The sequence below is a fragment of the Opisthorchis viverrini genome (genome assembly GCF_000715545.1).
Source record: "Opisthorchis viverrini unplaced genomic scaffold opera_v5_164, whole genome shotgun sequence".
NCBI classification, from domain to species: Eukaryota; Metazoa; Platyhelminthes; class Trematoda; order Opisthorchiida; family Opisthorchiidae; genus Opisthorchis; species Opisthorchis viverrini.
Window position 1 is genome coordinate 769,835 of NW_008751819.1, and position 13,502 is coordinate 783,336.

At 43.7% G+C, this 13,502-nt stretch overlaps 2 protein-coding genes across 2 annotated transcripts in view; both read left to right on the top strand.

Annotated features, from left to right (window-relative positions):
- The window catches only part of T265_07233 (hypothetical protein), a gene marked incomplete at both ends in the record, with an annotated part of 15,132 nt that extends 7,067 nt beyond the window's left edge, over positions 1 to 8,065 (top strand). Inside the window, 4 exons of the mRNA XM_009172698.1 lie at positions 1,259 to 1,471; positions 4,999 to 5,097; positions 7,659 to 7,755; positions 7,810 to 8,065. Of these exons, the coding sequence (XP_009170962.1) occupies positions 1,259 to 1,471; positions 4,999 to 5,097; positions 7,659 to 7,755; positions 7,810 to 8,065 (665 nt within the window). The remainder of the gene's footprint in view (positions 1 to 1,258; positions 1,472 to 4,998; positions 5,098 to 7,658; positions 7,756 to 7,809) is intronic.
- Positions 8,066 to 10,969: 2,904 nt separating this feature from the next.
- The window catches only part of T265_07235 (hypothetical protein), a gene marked incomplete at both ends in the record, with an annotated part of 64,365 nt that continues 61,832 nt past the window's right edge, over positions 10,970 to 13,502 (top strand). The window contains one exon of the mRNA XM_009172700.1: positions 10,970 to 11,097. Within this exon, the coding sequence (XP_009170964.1) occupies positions 10,970 to 11,097 (128 nt within the window). The remainder of the gene's footprint in view (positions 11,098 to 13,502) is intronic.

A 13,502-nucleotide genomic window follows, 5' to 3' on the forward strand; every position in this document is an offset into this window, starting at 1 on the left:
CGATGATGAGGATGATGATGATGATGATGATGATGATGGACAGATGACCGGACCGTTCAAAGATTAGCGGAAATTTCGCTCAAGTAACGATCGATATTGAGACACTCGGCGTATGCCGTTTGCGTTATTTTGGTTCCGCCATGCCTGTGTGAGCGCTGTTTGTCTCCCGATAGCACTATTTACCAGAAAACTGGGCTGATATGCAGGCGACTTTGTTCGACAGCTCCGGTTGAGCGACCGTGTTACGAAATGCTTTGATAGCAGAATTCCCAGTCAAACATTTTTCGACTCCGATCTTTCGGCTTGACTTGTTTCGTTTTCAAACAACGGCGCCTGTTTGTCCTTCTGATGTTGGCCTGTTCACCTACCTCCGATTCCACCATAGCTTAAATAAGAATGTAAGATTTTCATAAAGGAAACTACTCACAAGTTTGTTGAATGCAAGATCATTCTTACAGGGACGAACTTTCCTCAGGTTTGTGTCCAATTACAAGGTCTTCAAAATCAATAAATTCCATCTAGCGTTGATTTTTGCAAGAATACATATGAGTGGTCCCCTGAATGCAATTTGTGACAATCTTGTTTAAGTAGCCTTCCAACTACGGACAGAATTTGTGCGCGTGGTGTTTCCCACTTCGCTTCATCATTTGCGCGTCTTGAAAAGCCCAATTTCAAACGTCGGTATAGAGCGACCATAACCCAAGCTGTATTTCTGTGCCATGCTTATGGGTCCTACGTCAAAACATCCGGCCAACTGCTCAGGGGAAGCATTCTGGGTAGAATGTGGTAATCCTCACTCGCTTCAACCTCTACTGCTTCAGAAATCTGTCCTTGGTGCTCCAAACATTTGGAGAATCGGTCGATCTAGGTGTATCTTGTAAGCTCTGAAGTGGATAGAGTGTAATCGAGATAGACAGGATGAATTCGACTCGCTTCCGCGAGACACGGGTACAACCGAAATAACGGAATATGATTAGGCACTGTCGAATTTAAAATGTCCTTACTAAGGTCATATGGTTTAACTTCCGAGGCTTGACAGGTGTTAGCTATGTTGATTTCCACTAATATGAACTAAGCCTAACATGCTCTGTCATCATTTCTGTGGTATAAGGTGGTCAGTCATGGTACTGACGCGAGGCCAGAGGCTCGTGGTGAGCCACACTATAAAAATTAGCGACGTCTTGTCACGTGACTTTTCTCTCCTGTCTGCACATTTTTCACATATCGGTACCGTTTTTACCATCGCTTTTTGGTGCAGATGGAGCTCAGGATTATATTACGAAGGTGTCACCGGACTGGGTTGTGATCATCCGCCCAACGATTCAGGTAGCATGTGGGAAATACTCAAAACTTGTTGCACATTTAGGTGTCCACGAGAAAAGGAGAAAATTCGCTTGTGGTGGACCAAGTGCGGCTCAGTCCATTTGTCTGCAAGCTATTGACGCTTTTTTACAAATCAAACACAACCTAGGTGAGTTGTCCTCTTACCGAGACTGTCCTGCATTACAAATGCTTTTGGGGTCAGTACCATTTTTACATTTCGGAATATTTCGGCAAAAATACGATGCAGTTACTTTTTTTGAAGCCAGTGCTCCTTCATACAAGAAAAGTAAATTGTCACGTTGGTTTTGTTTGAAGGAATACGGGGGACAACTGGCGGGAGCTGTTTGGACGAGGAGACTAAATTATTCCATCATATCAAGTGAAATTCCTCGTTGGTTAGTTTGTGCCCGGACTCCCAGTTTGGACCTAACGGATGAGGGTCAAAATGACCGGAATCCAGATCAGTTTGTTAACCCTTCAGCCTATTTGATCTCCATTCTCCTACAGACCAGCTAAGTTTGTGGGCTACGCCCTGGAGGTTTTGTCAAATGGACAAGACAATCAAGGTCAAATCGGATTCAAACTGACGTTACCCTATCACCCTAACTCACCGGTGAAGTGACTTGGTTATTCGTAGTAACCAGCATAAACGCTTCACGACAACTCGACACTAAATGCATTGGCCGTTTTAACAATATCCTGATAATCGCTTCAGACCACTGGTGGAGTTCCCAAACGTGTGTGCATATTTTGGGAGTCTAGTGCCTGTAATTACATCAAACTGCAAACCAAACCGAACTTATTTGGAGACGAGCACTTGTTTTGAAATTCTATTGGTGTTACAACTGGAAACTCGACTGAATTTCGATTGGATTTCTGATTTGTAGTGCCCGATTTTTTATGATCGAGAACGCACGTGACACAAGGGTGATTTAAGTATTCCGCGTTTTTGAATGATAGCTTGTCGTTTTAAAAGTTGAGCAATTATAAATTCAAGTCTTTTCGCCCCTACAGATTCATATTTGTTCGCTGACTACCCCAAGGATCATAAACTACTGTCGATTTTGATTTGTAGGCTGTTGGACACACAATTCACATCTGAGTGCTTGGGAATAATGAGTTCGTTTCATCTGAAGGATCACCAAAAAGCTATTGATAAATGGGAGCGCTTGGTTTTGATTTTGCTGACAGTTGTGTTTCAAAATGGGTATCAACGGAAACCTACTTGTTGGTAGTTTTAACGTTACCGAATTTATGCACCCACTTAATTGTTAACGATATGAACGGCCACATGAGTGAGCCACATATTTTGATCAATGGAGGATTAACTCACCTAAGGACCGATCACCACACGATGAGTTCCCTCTTCTGTTAAAGGATGTCTTTAGATTTCTCAGCCAGTGTCTACAGAACTAATTTGGGTCCATCCAGGAGAAATGACCTCCGCAGAAAACCGGTATAGATCAACAATAGTGTCCACATTCCACACGGCTACTCGAGGTAAATGTGGTGACCACATGGATGCCAAATTGACTCCCATCGTGACAAGGATGGTGGTACCATTGACTTTCGCCGTTTTACGGCAGCATGTGATGCTTTGACTCTCGAGCATCAAGCGGGATTTTGATCGAGTAGTGGCTGCGTCGAACGCATCCTCCCACTGACTTAGGTGTGAGAGTAAAGCCATATGCACTTACGAACTACAATCTTGGTGTTCCTTAGGGGGGCGTTTCGCTCAGCCGATCGTTGAGTGTACATAGCCGTACCTGCTCAACAAGGAATGCCCCACACTCCGGGATATGTGAGTGTAAATTTTGAGCTGTTCAAAATGTTCCTTAGAAAATGTGTTGTCTGGCAAAGATATCCACTGTGTCCGTTTTTGTTCAACTTCGGCATCAATAAAGTAACGAGGAAACCTCCTGAAAGTACTCAAACCCGCGTTTTTCGAACCACTGCATGTGAGAATGTTGTCGGGCTGGAGCACACAGACGACGTTCTTCTCCTATTTGAAGAAACAGACTAAGTACATGCACTGTTGGGTAAACTGACCACAATCACATCATCTTTCGGTATGCGCCTCCCACCTTCAGAGTGCAAAGTCAAGCTTGACAACTTGCAGTCTCTGAGGATGCCTCATACGCACACAAACAATCCGAGGAGAAATGCTGAAATTTGTGGAAAATTTTACATGCCTCAGCACTGGTACTAACTTTGATAGAAGTGTACCGATAAGGTAAGCGCATGAATCATAAATGCCAGAAGCGCATTGGTCAATTCGAATCACTTGCGGCATCAAAAGCACATATCACTGTGTCTCGAGGGTCGCACGTGACAGACTACATCAAGGAATGTACTGTTGGTCTGTGCAGAGAGGTGATTTGACAGGTGTTCAGGTTTTCGACAACCAGTGCCTCAGAGGCGTCGCTGGCGTCGGATGGCGTCGACGGATTCGCATTGCGGCAGTTATTAAACGGGATTTTGGTTTTGGAGCAGGTACTTCAGCCGTGGAAGACATCCGGCACGATCAAATTCGGTGACTCGGAGATGGCGAATCTTCATCTACAGAGACGAGATTTACGCTCCGTATCTCTTTCAGATTGGTGCACGTAGAAAGTTAGACAACATAAGACTTTGCGTATTGGTGTGAAAGAGCTTAGGTGTTATTGATGTGGTGCGCTTTTCGGATGGGTTCCACCTGACCCTTCGTACGCGTGACTGGAGACACTGTGATAAACGGTGACTGGTCATCATCGTTGACTTTTGTGTCATCCATCCATTTGTTTGATTGAGCACCTGTAGATGTAACCATCACAGAATTCTTTTGGAAGACGAGTACCACGTCACTCTTCACTCAATTGTTTCTCCTGTTTTCAGCTGAGGCCTCAATAAACACGAAAACCTTTGTAGTTGTACGGCAGTGAGGCACCAAAGCAAACGCTGACTTCGCTCTCTGTGATGGTTCTAATCTCAGCGAACTAGAAAGCGATAAAACAACGCTCCTGAGATACCCCAACTCCTTACCACATTGTCGGTTTGTGACCACAATTTTTTTAAAACATTAGTATCCTCAAAAATGCAGAAAAAACTTAAAAGTTGGTTTCGTCTACGGAAAATTGACTCGCAAGCATGATTTCAGATGTGGTCATATTAATCGTATTTGGATCAACCTTTTTGTAACCGTTCTGCTATAATTCTACAATTTTTTGTTACTACTTACTAATTGATTAAGTAACAAAGATACTGTAAGTTTTTCACTCACCTCTACTTTCTAATTACTTGGGCAATATCAATGACAAGCTCCCAAAATATCTGACCAGTTCAAGGAGCTACTGACAACCCCTTTTTTTCAAGATAGAAACGCGGTTCACCCAGCTTCACTGTGTTCCGTGACTTTTGCGATAACCGACAGCATCCAAAGTGGATTTTTCACCAACGGTCAACATCTGTCTTTGTCAGCTGATTTAGCGTACAACGCAAAAAATGAAACTTTAAAAGACAAAGAATGGACGCCCTTTCTAAAGCAGATTTACTTGCCGAAGGGAAAGTTGGAATGAGGAGTAAGACGTAGGAAGCGACGACTCCTCGTGATCACTAATAAAGCACACTTTTTTGTACCGTACATAGAGTCACGTCAAAAGTAACAGTATCCAACTTTCCTCACCTTCATCCATGCAGACGATGAACAATTTTTCGAGCAAATGAGAACCTATATGATCCCTGAACATCGGCAATTTTTAGAAGATGTTGCGAAACAAAGTTGTATCCGTCAAATCGGTGAGTTCACAACTCGATACTGCCCTAACCGAACAATCATTCCGGTAAACGTACCACCACACTCGTTCGCAAACTAATTTTATGTTAGCATGTAAATATACTGCAGTCAGGCAAGTAAAACATTTGGGTGGCACTTAATGCCTGGACTAAACATAAGGGTGATGGGAACTCGGTAGGTACGTCTACCTGATGAACCTTGTAGCGGCTACCCTCCTGTCTGCTAATTTTATTAGTACATCCACATAGACTCTCTATCATCTTGTTTACCCCACAACCACGAGAATCACATACCATTTCATCAGCACCCACTTCTCTCCTTCGCTAAGGGGAGAGTATTTGTAGAGGTCACTCATCAGATCATGCGTCATAAACACTCAAACCACGTGACATGTACAGTAAAACTTCGCAACCATTTTCGTTTACGGGTCTACCACTTGCTTCACGCGCCAGGATTATGAACTTCATTCAACACATCAGGTCAAGTTGTATTCATGTTCGTGCAAGTATCAAACACGAAGGGACACCCCTATCTTCACAATGCACACAATAAATAGGCGTACAAATAGGCTAAACACACACTCGCGCGCACACGACAGGAGGTCAACAGAGGTCCACAAGTCTCCATGGCCAACTACGGAACACGCGTAGCAGCTATACTGTAGAGAACACAAGTCCCGCGCCCGGAACTTCACTCAGGAACTTTCAGCAAATGTCCTCAAACGACAAGTCACTTTTTTTTGGCTTATTCCACTTTTCGAGTTGTATCTATTTTTTTATCATCTCATTCTAGTAAGACAGGCAGTTGTTAGTGCTTGTTACCTTCTGATAATCAACTTAATTACATCACAACTAGAGCACTAACAACCTCAAGAAGGTAGTGAGCCGTCATACAGAATTCAACGATCAACATTCGAGATGATTGGCGTCACATTTCATTTTTGGGGCATCACCGGTTGGGACACTTTACTTGACAGATAAGGGATCGAGCATTTCAACATCACCGCAATGGACGCGCCAAGCTGATCACGAAACGTTTTGAAATATGCAGAAGACAGGGCCCTCTCCAGTTTTGTAGCAATGTGGTATTCATGTGCATCTGCATTCCTCCCTTGATCTGTTGGTTTGTTAGAGTTTTGGGATAGTTCGTTTATCAGTCCTCTCTCTCGCTCTTGTGTTGATCTGTTCATCTTGAGTGCGTCAATTTCTACATAATCACAAAATGAGTAGAGTGGATTCGTGGGATGGCTACTTTTTTTTCGAATATGCTTTCCCATGTTTCTCAAAACCACAGTTGACGCCAAAAAAACTGCAAGCTGACAGGCAAGTAGAGTTTCAAAATAGAAAGATATTAGCAAGCGTTAGATGTAAATACAAGCTACAGTTATGTCGACAGGGGATCCCAGCAGCCAGTTCCCTAGCACACGCTTTACGTCAAAGTGAACGAGATTCTCCAAAAGCCTATCCTCCCAGCCTTCGTGCTTCCTTCTGGTGGCATGGCAGCTAGGCACCGAAAGGGTGCTACAGCTGAATGAATGAATGAATGAATGAATGAATGCATGAATGAAAAAGTAATAGGCCTAACTTTTGGAAGTAACGTCTTACCGTTTTAGGATATTTGCACCTCAAAGTCCCAAGAATTCTCATTAAAAGTGTACATTTATGTGGAATTCGGGCATTCTCTAAGAAGGTTTCACGAAGTAGAAAAGGTTTGTAAGATGTACTCAGAACACGACACATTTTGACACCAGCGATAATAGCAACATTGAGTAATATTCTACAGTTCGAAGTGAACAGGGATAAACACTCAGCGCGACTAACGCACCAGTGAGTTAGGATATTTTTGTAATGTACTACTCATAAGGTTGCTGAAAATCCGTCGACAGCCCACGACCGGTTTTGCCCTTTTTGGGGCTCTCAGGTAGGCGCAATCCCCGAGTTTCCGTCAACCTTATGTTCTACTTGAAATCAAATTGCACGAAATTAGGAAATATACATTCATTTGCAAACTAATTTGGTTCTTCGAGAGACTCGCCTGGAACCCAGTTGAATCTCTCGTTTGTGATGTAGATGATGATGTTAGGATATTCCTTAGAACAAAGAATCGATCATTCCGCTTTGAGCAGATGGATATTCGGGCTTCAAGCTTCCTATACAAGGTTGAAACAGTACGTAACAACGATGACAGAATAATTACACACCGAAAATTGAGTAACTGAGTCTTGAAAGAACAGATTTCGAGTTGTATTTATACGATTTCGTGTGCCGTTGCTGAAATTGACTGTTCACAAAATTTTGAGATTCTCTGACAAAATAATTAGCTGCCATCATGCACTAATTGCTCTACAGAGAAACGCAGCAAAACGCTCCCTTAAAGCTTCCAAACATATTCCAACAAAAATCCGTCATTTTTGACAGTTTCATTCTGAACGTACATAAAAAAGTAACTAGAGTTGAAATCAAATTTTTCCCCCAAAAACTAACAGATTTTTCCACAGCTGTAAACGCCATCTTTTTGAAGCCAATTAAATACGCACCATATAATTTTTATCTCAAAATTTCAGTGGATTTGCACAAGAATGCAGAATTGAATGAAGCTTACCTGACATGCACCCAAACCGTACGTAAATTTCGACAAGCTCACATGGGTTTAGCAGACAAGTAGGCCTTCAGTTTTGCCGAGGAAAAATTTACTCTTTCTGTTTCCAACACTAGATTTATCATTCAGCAGATAGCTGTAAATGTGGCCAGGGTGAAAGCACTAGAGACATCCGGTACGGGAGGACAAAGTGAGACAAGTTTTGGAAAACAATCGAAGCTTATTTGTTTCAGGTCTGAAGTTCTTCTTGCAAAGGATAAAGGACAATACTGTCTAGTTACCAGTCCGTATTTGACCTCTCATAAATACAATACTTGTTCACTTTGTGATTTCCAGAACTTTTCAACATTAAAACGGATGGGAAAAGTGTAGTTGAGTAAGACTTCGGTAAGTAAGACTTTACTTTCTCACACAACGGCAGTTTATAGGCTCAAATCGCGCTGAAGTCACGGATCTTCCAGTGATTAAGCTCGCACTCTTTAAACTGATCTGTCTCGATTGCAAAATGTAAGCGTCTAGCTGTAACCCTCATCTGGTGCCTAGTTGTGGAAGTGCGCAGTCAACATGGGGAAGTTTCAGACAGGATTGACTCGGACAAAAGTCATGGATGCTGCCTCTGAAAGACTCAAAATTAGCATCAAGGTACAATATAATGATGGATTATTCTACCTTTTTTCCTCACTTTTCTATATGGCCACCAAGATACTCATTTCTATCTGGCGTCACTCTTCTCGTGCCCTATTTTCCAAAATTGCCAATTCCTTATTGCGTGATTAGCTTGCCCCTCTGACCTAGCCTTCTCCTCCGTTATACCGTTGCCCAGTATATCCAAACTATAAAGACCTCGTCATCTCTTCATTGGACACGCGATATACACAATCCGGAATTCTGAGAGGTTACTTACCCGCAGGTCAAACTAAGTTTGCTTACAAGCCAAATGGAGAACAATTTAAGGGCACATTAAACACAAAAAAAGCTGGATACTGACATATGAAACAACCACCTAAAATAATTCGCAGCATATATTCCAGGAAACTTCATGGTAGCACTCGCGGCGTGTGGGCTGTTCAACAACTCTTTTTGCTCACCCATTCGGGAATATCTCCATCAATTCTCCAACAGGTGGTCACTGGAAAATGGGAACTTTTGTCTCAGATATCAGATTAATAAGCTTTTAGCACACCCAAAAATGTCAGCATCCGTTGAACGACCAAAATTGAATCTCTCGGTTAAATTCATCCCGTTCAGTCATACTTCTGTGCCATAGATGACTGTGAATGTAGTTCCGAGTGTCTTTTGGTGACACCTGCCTTAGATATTGTTATTGATACCCCTTGCGGAACCTGTGTTTCACGATCGTCTTTCGAATAACACTGGAGAGTCTCAAAGCTGAAACGCTGAAATAATAGACCGAAACCAAGTTATTCATTTACCGGTGGGCGAAGTTAAAAAAAGGGAATCGATGCGCGTCCCAAGCATAATTTGCAGTCTACACGCGTACACTGATGGACGGACTCGGTACAGAAGACGGCCTGCTGTTTATTAACTTAAGCGGCCTGGTGCATTAGTGGTCAAGTGACGCTTCTGTTAGCCGTTTTCATATAACGATTGTCTGAACCTCGTTTTGGTTTCTTGACTCTACTGTCTTAATTGTTACCTCATTCATAGCTTGCGTAACAGACCTACTAATATCTACTCTGTCCAGAAAAGTGCGTTATAGTTGGTTGTTCAACAGGACGGTTGAACTAAAGTTCAAAGTGTAATGCCCTCCAGGGCAACAGTAGAGAAAAATGGCACGTTGATGAAGACCTCCTGTTAAGTAACCTGGACCGAAGTGAGGAATGCTGGGCGTTATTCCGGCAAGGCCGAGTGCCGACTAAAACATAATACGCAGTTGACCTTGCCAGTTCAAACCCATCGCCAAACATGTATGCGAAAGTAGGTTGGAGTAATCCGATCTAGTTTTTTGAATATTATGATTTCCAGGTTTGAAGAACGCGCCAATTAAATTGAGGCCAAGCAGTTATAATTTGAACCTGGCGAGCAAAAGCAGAATGGAGAAAAAAGACAAAGGGCAAACGTTCATTAGTGGACAAGAAACGACAACTATGGTAAACGAAGCCAGGCAACAGTATGGCCAGATGGGAACGGGCACTTCAGCGACCAAATTTGACCTACTTGAAATAAAACTGGGGATTTATGGTGAGGCCAAGTGGTTTGAATACTTGAGGAACTAGCCACCTCCGTGGGATTTATGAGTTGATGTGCTGGAGTGGAGGTACCGGCATTAGAGAGAACGGGCATTTCAAATCTCAGGGCTATAATATATAAGGAAACTGGATGTAATCTTTGGATACCCTGTTGGAGATTAATCAGAAGCAAGAGTTCCCTGGTAAGCACAGTGTTACTAATTTGCACCAATGGGTAGGAATCGTTGAATATTTTGAATATGTAAACTAAACAACAAGCAGAACACGAAGATAGTTGACCGAATCTTGACCTAGTTGCATATACGTTGCGCATATCTGCGGCTAGTCGGCTTTGAGGTTGCCTGGTGGAAGAAATACGGAGTGAGGCAAACAGACGCAAAATCTTGAACCTTTCTACCCCTTTTGTATGTCCAGAAGGACAGTAACCATACTGGATAGGGACCAAATCTGCCACTGCCCAATAGCAAGTGGGATGGGACGAGATCTGCGGCTAGTCGGCTTTGAGGTTGCCTGGTGGAAGAAATACGGAGTGAGGCAAACAGACGCAAAATCTTGAACCTTTCTACCCCTTTTGTATGTCCAGAAGGACAGTAACCATACTGGATAGGGACCAAATCTGCCACTGCCCAATAGCAAGTGGGAATGGGACGAGGATGATCACATCCCGCTTAAACTCGCGAAAACTGCTCTCTTGATGGCAGATGTAGTGCCTGACACCGCCTGAGCTGTTCGACACCACCGAAAGTCAAAACCAACCCTGCGGTGTGGGATATCATTACGATTCGAGGATGAAAATTATGCCGTACTTCTGATGGCATCCCGGGCTCTACTTTCAACTAACGGGAAACTTCAGACCGTAAACATCAAGGCTTCCCGTAATCAATTGTAAAGGCAGATTACTAAACATCCAACATCCAAATCTTTAACATCGACCACTTAATGCTTCTAAACACATCGCTCTTATCTTTGCCCATCTGTTGCAATCAATAATAATGGCGTCACCCAAACGAATAATTCACGTTTGACCAACTCGTGGCCACTTCGCATGCTGCATCGCCGTTGATGCATGTGCAGACAAGGAACCTCCGCTACTAACAACAGCGTGCTGGGTCCGCCATCAGACGACCTCAAGTACCCGCATCAACTTCGGTTGGACCCGCCAACCAGCCATGACAACATCGTTGTCGGTTCCAGGTCAGTTGGGTCTCCAACCAGCCATTATAATGCTGGAGTTGACGTAATGTCCTTTAATTCCCAATACTCTGTCAGTGATTCTTCAAACTCCTTATATTGTTGCGCTAACTCACAATATCGTGCCACATAAACCTGCCTGTCGGCTCTAGGCCCCGCATCCACTGTTCAAATGCTCTCTACTTCTGCTTTTGAGCAGCCACCCGTGTCATACTCGACCTCCATCACGACATGATTGACTGCTGTTGTAACAGAACTGGTGTGTCATTGGTCTCTACATAGGACTGCAGTTAAAGATGACAACGCAGATCCTTTCTTCGGACTCCCGGACCTAATTGCACACCGTGTCTCCTCACCAAAGAGCTTTCTAGCGCTCAAAGCATTGTATCCTAACATCCTCTCACACACTTACTTCCCGAGTTCCTGCTCTTCGCCCTTCAGTTACACATCCGACCATACCCCGAATTCTACATGAGCACATCTGTGGTCGCTCAAATCGTGCAAAATAAGCCTTTGAGAGGATCCCTAACCAGCAACCGCCATCACCTAATCTTAGTCCCTATCAAATGCTGTCCACTCTGGCCTTACGCACTGTTTAAATTAGGTTACTTTATGGCAGTTAATTCCCCCAAAACGACCTCAACCTCTGCAGAAGCCATACGCAGTTTCGCTTCTACGCCCTTTAACTGTATATCGTCCCCATTTTCTAAAGCCCTCTTAGCTACAACTAACGCAAAGGATTTCTGTTCACCCGCTCCCCTCCTGTTATTTTGTCCCTCTTACCAGAAGGCTCTTATATCACCTCCTCCAATCAGTCCAGTTTGATTATCCGTACTCTCCGCTCCCCACACCAATCGGTGCTAAAGGTATTACAGGACAGGTTTTACTGTCCTCTCAGTGCCCTCGACATACATCATTATCATTTCTTGCTAAAATGGTGCGCCAGCTCTTCGAATTTGTAGTACCTGAATTCCGCTATTTCTGTTCGACTGCTACGTGCGGTACTATCCCGTGATATCATTGATACAGTCATTATAAACTATCGCTCGACACCGCCTGTAACTAGCTGTCTACCGACTGCTGCTATCCGTGCTGCTACCCCAAAGTTGTCTCCGTACACCTTATGGTACGTCTTGGTACCATATTCCCACGTCACTAATGGGTCCCACCTCGTCCGCGAATTCGAAAGCTCTCCTGTCTCCATATTGACTACCCTGGGCCTACCAACTTTTACTAGCCCCCTACCTGCCTACTCCAATCCCGCTGTTAATATTTCTATCCTTCTAATGAACACCCGCTCTACAATACTACACTGCACTACATCCAAGCTATCTCTAATATAGCTTTTCCACCCTCATATGCATCACTGAGACGTGGTTCTCTCATCGCACACCTGATGCCCTTATCTCTTTTCCATTGCACATTGTCTCCTGCTCCGGGCGTTCCCACAGTCGCACGAAGTGTACCGCCATTTTCTGTAGCTGGTTTGGACCTGATTCGGTTGGCAATTATCTGGCAAGACCAAGTAGTACAAGCGAATGACAGCTGTCCTTTCGTTTAATTTAAAAACAATGCACGGGATGAACTGAGGTTACTCTGCTAGGCTCATGGCTAACATTGACATGCATGGCGTTACTAACTTTGTCCCAGTTGATTTTGCATCACCCCAAGCCCAATACATCAGCAAGATATAACACTAGCGTTCTTCCTATATGTTAATAATAATAATAATACTGTTTATTCCCAACTTGTGGGTGGCATGCCGTCTGGCATGATCATGCGTCTACAGTCAGAATGGGGCATTACTGGGGGATTTGCGGGTAGTGTTGACTGCGCGAAAAGGGGACAATGTCACAAACAGTGGGAGGTACTCGATTAAATAATAATAATAGTAATATGTTTCTCTTGCAACTTGTAGGGAACAATAGGCATGAGGTCCGAGTAATTCAGTGACTCAGTTGGCTGACATGAACTAAAACTGCAAAACAATTGCTGGCCATGAGTGACCTTGGGCGGTTGGGTAAATGGCCGGAATCATAACAAGCAAAAGTGGAGGTGGAGATAGGATAATTCGAATTGAGAGAACACGGCAAGTTTAGTCTCAAAAATACGGTGCAATCTGAGAACAAGCAGACTCACTGGTTACTCTGTTGCTGGGAAGTCAGGTGTAGGGGATAGGTTTGATTGGGACACAGAGGTGGTTGAATTTAAACGAGTAGTGCAATAAGTTGGAATGAATGTCATGGTGGTCGTTGGGGTCAATGAAACGAGTAGGCAAGAGAGGACGGTTGAGGAAAGGAATGGAACAGTTGCGGGTGTGCTATCAAACTGAGTATGACAGTGCCGTGCCATCATTGGCCTGACATGCTTCAGTTTTTGGACAGCCCCGTGACGGACGTCACATTTGA